Here is an 11,717-nt window from a genome sequence, read left to right on the forward strand (position 1 = left end):
AGTCACAACAGATTGTCTGGGGCAGAAGCCGGGTTGGCAAAGGGAAAGCAGTCCCTACAGTCCACCAGGGCCAGGTGGGTGTGGTAAACAAATGCGCTTTCCTTAAACTCAGTCAGCTGTATGATAGAGTCGTAACTGTGTGACCACTTAGGACATTTCTAATGTTCAAGGTCTTGTCACCTCAGAAATTCAGTAGCAGATGAGTAACAAAAGTATTAAGAATTTTCATTCAAGGGGAAATAAAGGCACCCACATCATAGACCATTCTGGTCATATTTTTTTAATTGCATTTCACATAATTCCACGATGTTCCAATCTTACATTCTTGTGCCACTATGTTGAATGATTAGGAGACTTTTAACCCTTTATTAATCAAAGTGATTTGTTTTCCTTTCATGAGCTGTTCACAGATGCCTCCAACTCTGGGAAGACATTATCCAAATACCACTGAAATGACTTGCAACCCAGTCGTTTCCTTAACTGAACACGCTCGCGAATGTTTCCATAGGTAACATATTTCAGACCAGGCTTTCGAAGAAAAAACTGCTCCTACGTGAAAATATAGAGTCAGCCATTATGTTCAGCCAAACAAACCTTTGGTGATAAAATCATTATATGTAACATAGACACATGTATTTTCATCATGTGAACTAAAAAAGCCCTCCAGATCCCAATTTTTTTCTGTCCAAGGAACGAAGGCAGAGACATACTATGGGACCTCGGATTTACCCACCATGCACATGTTCACAGCACGTGCCACAGCACCCTAAGTGGCATAGCGGGATCCAGGAAGACTGGGTCCTGCTTCTCAGCCAAAGAATCACAGCCACCTATTGTGGTATCCCCTTTCTCCTGTTTTTTCAACAATACCCAAGGACAAACCCCCTTACTCCCTGGTCCTGATCAGTATGTTTGTCTTTTCAGAAATGGGGGATGACATAGTAAAGGGAGAATAGACCCTGCAGAAGTACAACCTGGGTTCAAAGTCTGGCTCTGCCATTCAGGATCTGCGTGACCTTAGGCAAGTCCTCCCCTTGCGAAGTGGTTGTGAGGGTTGAACAGTCTAATAGGGACATGCAAAGCCCCTGGGAGAGCATGGCTGGCACATACTAACCGTCATGTCTGAGATGGTCATTATTATCACCACACTTGGTTAGTTTTTTGTGTGCTCTGACTTGAGGAAGCCCCAAGAATGAATGTCTAATGGACTCTGCTGGCCCCCTGTTGAAAAAAGGTATTCTAAGTAGACTGAAGCCCTTTGCGAACAGAACCCTTATCTTTTCATCTGTGTTTTCCCAGGCCTGGCAGACCTGGGAATAGTGATAGTGTTGAATGACAGAAGGAGTTTGCTCATCCAAATTAATGTATTATGGGCATGCCATGTTGGATTCTCCCTGGGGATCCATGACCACCGTAGGTCTTTACCATCACATTCTGCCACCCCTAGGTCCCCAGGGTGGATTGGTGCAGAGGACGAGCCTGCAGATGGGGGAGGGTGCCATCATTTTGGAGACAAGACAGCATGGATGACCTTAGGCACATCTTCCTGTCCAAAGCCCTTTCTTGTCCCAATCAGTCACTAAATTTCCCATTGTGCTGTATTATGCAATCCATTGGTTTTTATACTTAACATCATATGCCTTTAAGTTAACTTTTTGGCACTATATGCTTTGTGAAATTCAGTAAACCATGCAGAAATAGCTATATTCAATTCAACCATCTAGGTCCATGACCAGCGTTCACAGAAAAAAAAAAATCAACAAACATGAAAATAAGCTCAAGATTTGTTGTTATGAAATACAATTTTAAACAATGAGATGTTTTTAACCTACCTGATTAAAACAAACAGTTCGATTATAACCAATATGAGGAGACAACCACTTTCATATACATTTGATGGCAGCACAGATGACGAGACACACAGTGAAGATCATTTGGATGTTACCCCATCAGGATTTAAAATGCACTAACTCTTGCCCCAGCAAGTTCATGTCTTTAATTTATTCCAAAGATGTATTTGCAAAAATATACACAAAAAAGTATGTCAATAATTCTCATTTCAAGGCCAGGCGTGATGGCTTATGCCTGCAATCCCAGCACTTTGGAAGACCAAGGCAGGCAGATCATGAGGTCAGGAGTTCAAGACCAGCCTGGTCAATATGGTGAAACCCCGTCTCTATTAAAAATATAAAAAATTAGCTGGGCATGGTGGCACGTGCCTGTAGTCCCAGCTATTCGGGAGGCTGAGCAGGAGAATCACTGAACCTGGGAGGCGGAGGTTGCAGTGAGCCGAGATTGTGCCACTGCACTCCAGCCTGGGTGACAGAGCAAGACTCTGTTTCAAAAGAAAGAAAAAACAAAAGAATTCTCGTTTGAGGATTGTGAAGAAAATAGCAAAAAGCCAGGGAAATCAGAATGCTTATCAACTGGTACTATTTATTAACGGGATCAATTTTGGTAGATCCAGTTAAAGGAACTATTTAAAAGAATGAGATGTGTTTATACGCTCTAATTTTGAAGGACAATTTGAAATCCCCCTGCCTTTTCTTTCCTGATCATAACCCTTTTCCTTTGTTTTAAATGCTATCTTGATTACAAATTCATTTCTCTTCATTCTAGCTTTGATATCTGATTATTCATGCACAAATTATATGGTTTAATTTTACCCATTTGAACTTTACAGGAAGGAAATAATACAGTATAAGTTCTGTTGTGTTTGGCCGCTTTCATTCACCATCACATCTCTGAAATTTACCTATGCTCTTGTGGTGCAGTCACGCACCATGTGATGATGTTTCAGTCAACACCTGACTGCGTTCATAATGGTAGTCCCATAAGATTATAATACCATATTTTTACTGTGCCATTTGTTTAGATATGTTTAGATACACACATACTTACCACTGGGTTACAACTGCCTACAGTGTTCAGTAGAGTCACATGCCATACAGGTTTGTAGCCTGGGAGCAATGGGCCATACCATAGAGCCAAGGTGTGTAATGGGCGATACCATCTCCATCCCAGTTTGTGTAGGTACAGTCCCACAACAATGAAATCACCTCATGATGATTTCTCATAATATATTCCCGTCGTTAAGTGAGACATGACTATACACTATAGTTGGTTAATTTTATTTCTTTTTTTTTTCCTTTGAGATGGAGCTTTGCCCTTGTCACCCAGGCTGGAGTGCAGTGTTGTGATCTCAGCTCACTGCAACCTCTACCTCCTGGGTTCAAGCAAGTCTCCAGCTTCAGCCTCCCGAATAGCTGCAATTACAGATGCTCACCACCATGCCCCGATAATTTTTTTTTCTTGTCTTTTTAGTAGAGATGGGGTTTCGCCTTGTTGGCCAGGCTGGTCTCGAACTCCTGGCCTCAGGTGATCCACCCGCCTAGGCCTCCCAAAGTGCTGAGATTACAAGTGTGAACCACCGCACCCTGCCCAGTTAATTTTCATTGCTGTGTAGGATTATAGCAACTAAATATATCACATTTGTCCACTCTACTCTTGATGAGTATTTGTATTGTATTAAGTTTTGGCTAAAAGAAATAATGCTGTGTAGTAGTTTTCTTGTTCATGCTTCCTGGTGCACAAAAGCACTCGCTTCTGTAGCATATGCATGAGCAGAACTGCTGAATCACAAGGTATTCAGATCTTTTACTTTAGTAGATGCCGCCATGCTGTTTTCAGATGCAATTTTGTAAAAGTCAACACTCCCATAAAGCAAAAGCTGAGAGATCCTGTTGCTCACCGACACTTGGGCCTATAAGGTTTTTTTTTCGTTTTTTTGTTTTTTTGTTTTTTTTGAGACAGAGTTTTGCTCTTGTTGCCTAGGCTGGAGTGCAATGGTACGATCTTGGCTCACTGCAACTTCCTCCTCCCAGGTTCAAGAGATTCTCCTGCCTAAGCCTCCTGAGTAGATGGGACTATGGGAGTGTGCCACGACACCCAGCTAATTTTGTATTTTTAGTAGAGACGCAGTTTCTCCATATTGGTCAGGCTGGTCTTGAACTCCCGACCTCGGGTGATCTGCCTGCCTCGGCCTCCCAAGTGCTGGGATTACAGACATGAACCACTGTGTCCAGCCAGGCCTGTCAGACTTTTAAAATTCTGCCAATCTAAGCGGCGATGTTGAAATAGCTCTTTGAAGTTTTAATTCACATTTCTCTAATTACAAAAGAAATGGAGCATTATTACCTTCATAATTAAAGTGTGTTTTTTCAATTAGAGAAACATAAGATGAAGACCAGGACATATACTGTCAGAGAGATTCTTACATATTTCCATTTCTTTGTCTGAAATGAGATTTTGCTGGGGATTTTGTATTTATTTACACATAGCTTCTGGATGGACATGCACCCTTGTAAGTCCTGGCAAGGTACTTAATTCCTGGGGAAATGCACAGATAATAGGGCATAGCTTTGATACAGAAATCTTTGGCTGCTGGTCGAAAAGTGGTAGTGGAAGTTCTCACACAGGCCCATGACCAGCAGCATCCACATCGCTTGGGAAATCAGCGGGGAAGAAAAAGAATCTCAAGAGTTGTACATGGGCCAGGTGTGGTGGTTCAGGCTTGTAAATCCCAGCACTCTGCGAGGCCAAAGTGGGCGGGTCATGAAGTCAAGAGATTGAGACCAGCCTGGCCAACATAGTGAAATCCCATCTCTACTAAAAATATAAAAATTAGCCAGGCATGGTGGTACGTGCCTGTAGTCCCAGCCACTCAGGAGGCTGAGGAAGGAGGATCACTTGAACCCGGGAGGTGGAGGTTGCAGTGAGGTGAGATGGCACCACTGCACTCCAGCCTGGGCAACAGAGCAAGACCCCATCTCAAAAAAAAAAAAAAAGAGTTGCATATGGGGACAGGGCAAGGAGAAGCTGTTTGCTTCAGGTGTGAGACAATTCCCTGGAGGTGGGAACAGAGGGAATAGATCAGCACCTCCATAAAATGACTGCTCATGTTGGTTGATTTACTTCTGAGAGACTTGAGTTTTCCCAGAAATTAAAACAAAAATAATGAGGTGTAAGAGTAGCAGCTTAGGATGAACTGAGAATAGGGTTGGGGATGGATTGATGAGGGGTTAGAGGGGTGCTGTATTCAAGAAAAACAGAGAAAAGAACAACTATCAATAACTATCAATAGGTAGTTTTTTACCCTCATCCTCCTCCCACAGTCCACCCTCAAGAAGGCCCCAGTATCTGTTGTTCCATGCTTTGTGTCCATGTACAATGTTTAGCTCTCACTTATAAATGAGAACATGCAGTATTTGGTTTTCTGCTCCTGTGTTCATTTGCTTAGGATTATGACCTCCAGAACAAACGCTGGATCTGGAAAGGTAGCAGCAGGCTTCCTCAGAACAAGTCCTGCTCCAGCCTCACATGCATTTTCCAAGTCAAGGATGTGCTCCCCACCTTATATTCATCCAGCCAAACGTGCACCAGTCTTAGGTAGTTATGTATCGTGGCACTGATGATTGCAGAAGTTTTTCTAGTCTGTTTCTTACTGATATGTCCTACTCGAGAGCAGGGGATTATAAAGAGTTGGCCTCCACACATCCAGATCTAGGCATAAGAAGAATAAAAAACATATGAATGCATTATTACTGGTAATAGGCAACTGCTTTTAAACAAATATAATGGCCAGGTGTGGTGGCTCATGCCTGTAATCCCAGCCCTTTGGGAGGCTGAGGCAGGCAGATCACCTGAGGAAGGGAGTTAAGTTTAAGACCAGCCTGGCCAACATGGTGAAACCCCGTCTCTACTAAAAATACAAAAATTAGCTGGGCGTGGTGGCAGGTGCCTGTAATCCCAGCTACTTCGGAGGCTGAGGCAGGAGAATCACTTGAACCTGGGAGGCAGAGGTCATGAGCCGAGATCGTGCCACTGTACTCCAGCCTGGGCAACACAGCAAGACTCCATCTCAAAAACAAAAAAAAAAAAACCAACCACCACCACTACCCATAAAAATGGCTAATTATTACAACAGCCTTATAATTCAGATTCTGTGATTATTCCCATTTTACAGATGAGGAAACTAACACATTGGTTAAGAAGTTTGCCCAATGACACAGAAGTTTCACAGCAGAGTGCAAGGTTCAAATTTAGAAAGCCTGACTGAGAGCCAGCAATGAAGACAAAGGGGTTCTGCCTCTCTCATAATTACCTACAGGAATTGCTGGATGTAGGCAAGAAACAAGAGAAATGCTAATCGTGACTGAATTCAATTATTCATCTTTTTTAATACCTAAAACTCCTTATGTTGCTCACTTTTAATCACTATTAATTTTACTACACAAAAGTAAAATATAGCCATTGAAAACTTGGCAAATACAGGAAAGCACACAGAAGAAAACATAATTCACTTCTTGTCCTAACATTCTGAGTGAGTCAATATTAACCCAGGTACATAGGTAAACTCATGTAGACACAACAACATTAAGATAACTTGCTTTTTTTTCATTTGATGTTGTATGAAATTATTTTCGAAGTCTTAAGTTGTTTGGACATTTTGGTAGCTTCTGATTTTTATTATTAAAAATAATACCCCAAAGAACATGCTTATGATATAAATCTTTTGCACCTGATTTCTCATCTTACAGTACACTTGCCATAACTCTTTTGTTTAATTACTCTAACCACTCCATGAGTAGTTCTCACACCAGCACAACTCAGCCATTCTGGCTAAGCCTAGAAGAACCGCTTTAGCGATACAATGGATTATGAGAAATAACTATTGCTTGTTGTTTTAAGGCACTGTGTTTTGGAATGGTTTGTTATACAGCAAAAGCTAGCTGATACATGAAGGAGCATTTTCCTCCTAACACCAGTTTTGTTTTTTTTTTCTTTCCAACTTACATTTGCAGTTCAAGGGTACATGTATATGTGTGTTATGTGGGTAAAATGCATGTCTGCAGGTTTAGAGCACAGATTATTTCATCACCCTGGTAATGAGCATCGTACTCACTAGATAATTTTTTATCCTCACCCTCATCCCACAATCCACCCTCAGGAAGGCCCCAGTATCTGTTGTTCCCTGCTTTGTGTCCATGTACAATGTTTAGCTGTCACTTATAAATGAGAACATGCAGTATTGGGTTTTCTGTTCCTGTGTTCATTTGCTTAGAATAATGACCTCAGCTCCATCCACTTTGCTGCAAAGGACATGATTTTATTATTTTTCAATGGCTGTGTAACATTCCATGGTATATCCGTAACACATTTTCTTTAGCCAACCCACTGACTTTTGTTTTTGTTTTTTTGAGACAGAGTCTTGCTCTGTCATCCAGCCTGGATGCCCGGCCATTCAGGTTCAAGCAATTCTTGTGCCTAAGCCTCCTGAGTAGCTGGGATTACAGGCACACACTGCCACACCTGGCTAATTTTTGTATTTTTGGTGGAGACGGGGTTTCACCATGTTGGTCAGGCTGGTCTTGAACTCCTGACCTCAAGTGATCTGCCCACCTTGGCCTCCCAAAGTGCTGGGATTAGAGGCATGAGTCACCGTGCCTGGCCCCAGTCCACTGTTGATGGGCATCTAAGTTGATTTCATGTCTTCGTTATTGTGGAAAGTGCTGTAGTGACCATATGTATGCATGTGTCTTTATGGTAGAACAATGTATATTCCTTTGGGTATATACCCAGTAATAGGATTGCTGGGTCAAATGCTAGTTTTGTTTTAAATTCTTTGAGAAATCTCCCAACTGTTTTCCACAATGGTTGAACTAATTTACACTCCCACAGCAGGATATAAACATTCCCTTCTCTTCACAGCCTCGCCAGCATCTGTTATTTTTTTGACTTTTTAATAATCACCATCCTGACTGGCTAACACCAGTTTTATTTACTCAAGTAAATAAGACCTCTGCCCACTTAGTTGGTCATTCCAGCAACTTGGTGTGATAGATTGAAACCTTGTTCAATAAACAGCTCATTCCTCGTCCCTCACCTTGAGGCACAGCGCGTTTCCCTGACTGACTGAATTTGGGCTTCTCTGTTCGACACATTTGGCCAATGGATCGTGAGCACATGTCACGCATGCAGGGGTGTAAATGTGCTGTGTGGTTTGGCTTGACTTTTGAATTCCTGCCATTCAGCGTGAGAAGAATATGCTGTGAGTCGCTGCTACTCCTAGAATGATAATCAGATCTGGATCCCATTCAGAGACTAGAGCCAGCCCAGCAACCTCTGTTCTGAGGCAGAGCCACTTTGGCCAACCATGGACAGATGAAAGAAAAAGTAAACGCTTATTGCTCCCAACCACTCAGTTTTGAGGTAGTTTATTACGTAACATCATGGTGGCAATAGCCGACTACTGCTGTGACAGTAACTGTCTGATTCCTAAAACTCTTGGGAATAGAAATTCTGAGCAGGTGGGCCAAGGGTAACCCACTGAGGTACTGGAGTGTACTAGGCAGGGAGGGAGAAGAGTGTTGAGTGACTTGCCTAATTCTCCCTCATGCAGGTGTTTGCGAATTTGCTTGACTATTTCTCTGCTACAGAACACATGGTTTGTTTTCACACCACAGCAGCAAGGAGAGTTAGCAACCTTGGGTGGAATCTAAACTGGCATTGATATCTAAGAGGTTCAGCATGGGGGAGAGGCAGAGAAAAGGGTTTCTCTAGGGATCATCTTTCAAGTGAAGGGCGAGGCCCCAGTTCCTGGAGCAGCACAGCCTGCCAGCATCTGGGGATGGCAGGATAGACTGCAGGTGTGGGGGAGATCGGGTGAACCGAGACTGCAGATTGTTGGGACTGTTTGAGGCCAGCCTCTGCTTTGCCAGGAAAATTGAAATGCCATGTTGAAGCTCAGTTAGGAGAACCATTCAGAGACTAGAAGTGAACCTGTAGCTTTGTGGGCATCCACGAGCCATCACTTTCCACGAGCAAGAGTAGCACCGAGTTCAGGGCAACTAAAAAAAATTCAGACCATTGGAGGCTTCCAATACATTGCTAGCCTCAGATGGAAGTGACTTAGAAAGAGGGTAGAACTGAGCTGGTGGGGTCTCAAGACCTGAAGCTGAGCAGACAGCATGAGGCAGGAAACAACAGGTTAGGAGCAGAGTGCTTACAAGTTCCGTGAATTTGGGCAAGTTACTCAACCTCTCCGTGGTTCAGTTTCTTCACTACAAGTCAGAGATAATGGTGGTACTTACCTTACAGGTTTGTTAGGACGATTAAATGGGTTAATATCTGTAAGATTTTAGAGCAGTGCATGTCAGAAATAAGAACTTGTTAAAATACATTTTATCCTTTACATGTATCTTAAATGTGAGTTCTTCAGGGAAGCCATCTAAGACACATACATCCCCCAAGAGAAGGCTAGGTTCTCCTTTTAGAGGGTCCCATAATACTCTGTATTTCTCTATTGCACTTACCAAAAATAATTTTTTTGTTTTTGAGTCGGAGTCTCGCTCTGTCTGCCCAGGTTGGAATGCAGTGGCACGATCTTGGCTCACTGCAACCTCCACCTCCCAGGTTCAAGCGATTCTCGTGCCTCAGCCTCCTGAGTAGCTGGGATTACAGACGTGCACCATCATGCCCAGCTAGTTTTTGTATTTTTAGAAGAGACAGGATTTCACCATGTTAGCCAGGCTGGTCTCGGACTCCTGACCTCAGGTGATCTGCCTACCTCGGCCTTCCAGAGTGTTGGGATTATAGGCGTGAGCCACTGCACCTGGGCCAAAATAAAATTAAGTATCTGATAATCTCACCCTACTCAATAGATAGAAAGTTCATGACATTAGAAGCCACTTTTGGCCGGACCCGGTGGCTCCCGCCTGTAATCCCAGCACTTTGGGAGGCTGAGGTGGGCGGATCACAAGGTCAGAAGATCAAGACCATCCTGGCCAACATGGTGAAACCCCGTCTCTACTAAAATACAAACAAGCAGCCTGTAGTTCCAGCTACTCAGGAGGCTGAGGCAAGGGAATCGCTTGAACCTGGGAGGCGGAGATTGCAGTGAGCCAAGATCACGCTACTGCACTCCAGCCTGGCAACAGAGCAAGACTCCATCTCAAAAAAACAAACAAAAAAAAGCCACTTTTGTATCGTGTGCCGCTGTATTTTAGCACCCAGCACAGTGCTTCATACATAACAGTACTCAATACATATTGTTGCGTGGATGAATTAATGAAGACTGTGTCTTCTTCTCAATGATCAGCGTACAGCACAGTTTGACTCAAAGGAGGTACTCCTTAAATGAGGGCTAGATTGAGCTTAAATATTACTCTCAAGAGATAGTCCTAAACCGAAACTATAGAGTTGGATATTATCATGACGCAGGTATTAGTTACAGCCATGGGGATTGATGCAAGTATCCTACTAAAAATATTAACAAGGGTGTGGCACAGACCCTCGGCAATCAGAGTAGACGGGCCCTGCCAAGTGCTATTCCCTTAGTTACTGGAACATGGGAAGGTCCAGAGAGCCTGGACCTATGGTTGGGCTACAAGTGGAAGGTATTTGGCTGGCTCCGAGTAGAGGTTTTTTCACACCAGATGCAGAAAGACTGCGTTATGTTAACAACCAGCATGGCTTCACAGGTGCAGAGGACCTGGATGCTAGCCCTGAGCCCTGAAGAGCACATGGTGTAAGAAGCAAAGTCTGACAAGGAGGGAAACCTTGGGGACACCTGTGTCTAACTGATGAGCAGCAGTAGAAATTCCTGCAAAGGAAACTGAGAACAACTGAGCACGGAAAGCAATCCAGGAATACTGTTCTAACATCCAAGAAAACTTCTGGAAAAGACGGTTTACAGTGTCAGATGCTGCAGTGACCTCAGACAGATGGAAGATCAAAAGCCATCCATTAAGGACATCAACATGAAACTGGTGGCAGTTCCTGGAACGATGTCACAGAAAGCTGAGGGCCTTCTAGGATGTCGATTTACTGGAATGAGGAGTAAACGAGAAATGAAGAGGTGTATGCAGGTGTGGAGATCATTCTTCCTCAGGAAAGACAAGGTTACTTGTCGTGGTTAGTGACAGCTGCTGGTGTCAAGAGACTACTTCAGCTACTTATTAATTTACATATTTCTTTATAAAAAGACACCCAAGTATACCTAAAAGATACGACGGGCCATCAGGAAAGGCGCCATTGAAATATTGGAGTAGGAATAATTAATGTTCAAATAATAGTTGTCATTTGCTATGTATAGGGAATGTAGGGCCAGAAAAAGGAATATACTGACTCTCCACCTCTGCCTGTATAATACACAAAACTGATCACGTTATCAGATCATGAAAGGAGGTAAACTCCTTGAGCCATTTTCTTAGAGTGCAATATAATAAAACAAGGAATAATCAACCAAACAGAATAAAATGTGCCAAAGGCATGGGCGTTATGAAATAATGCCCGGGTTCAAAGGGAACTTGAGAATGAAAAAAACAAAGCAAAAAAAAAAAACAAAAAAAAAACCCAACAAGCTTAAGAGGGACCATCAAATAGAGGCTTGGAGGAAACGATATTGTTCTAGATATTTTTATATGCATAATCAAGTATCTGAAGCATTATGAAAGAAGTCTGCTTGGGAACTTTAAAAGTGAACAAATAACTGGCCAAAAGAAGGAAGGAAAAGAGAGAGAAAATAAAATCCAAAACAGAAAAAATTGGAAAAAACAACTACTGAGACAGTAAAAATAATAGATTTAAAATATTATATTAATTTGATATACCATACATCAGAAATAACAAAACATATGGTATAAGAACCTAATATT

The 11,717-nt window shown here is 42.6% G+C and overlaps 1 protein-coding gene across 1 annotated transcript in view; it reads right to left on the reverse strand.

The window, feature by feature from the left end:
- Positions 1-393: 393 nt before the first annotated feature.
- Positions 394-11,717, reverse strand: part of GALNTL5 (polypeptide N-acetylgalactosaminyltransferase-like 5) — a 57,142-nt gene continuing 45,818 nt past the window's right edge. Inside the window, exons 6-8 of the mRNA XM_011984368.1 lie at positions 7,956-8,127; positions 5,413-5,562; positions 394-549 (exon numbers count right to left, since the gene is read on the reverse strand). Of these exons, the coding sequence (XP_011839758.1) occupies positions 394-549; positions 5,413-5,562; positions 7,956-8,127 (478 nt within the window). The remainder of the gene's footprint in view (positions 550-5,412; positions 5,563-7,955; positions 8,128-11,717) is intronic.

Source organism: Mandrillus leucophaeus, unplaced genomic scaffold (assembly GCF_000951045.1).
Source record: "Mandrillus leucophaeus isolate KB7577 unplaced genomic scaffold, Mleu.le_1.0 Scaffold266, whole genome shotgun sequence".
Taxonomy (NCBI): Eukaryota; Metazoa; Chordata; class Mammalia; order Primates; family Cercopithecidae; genus Mandrillus; species Mandrillus leucophaeus.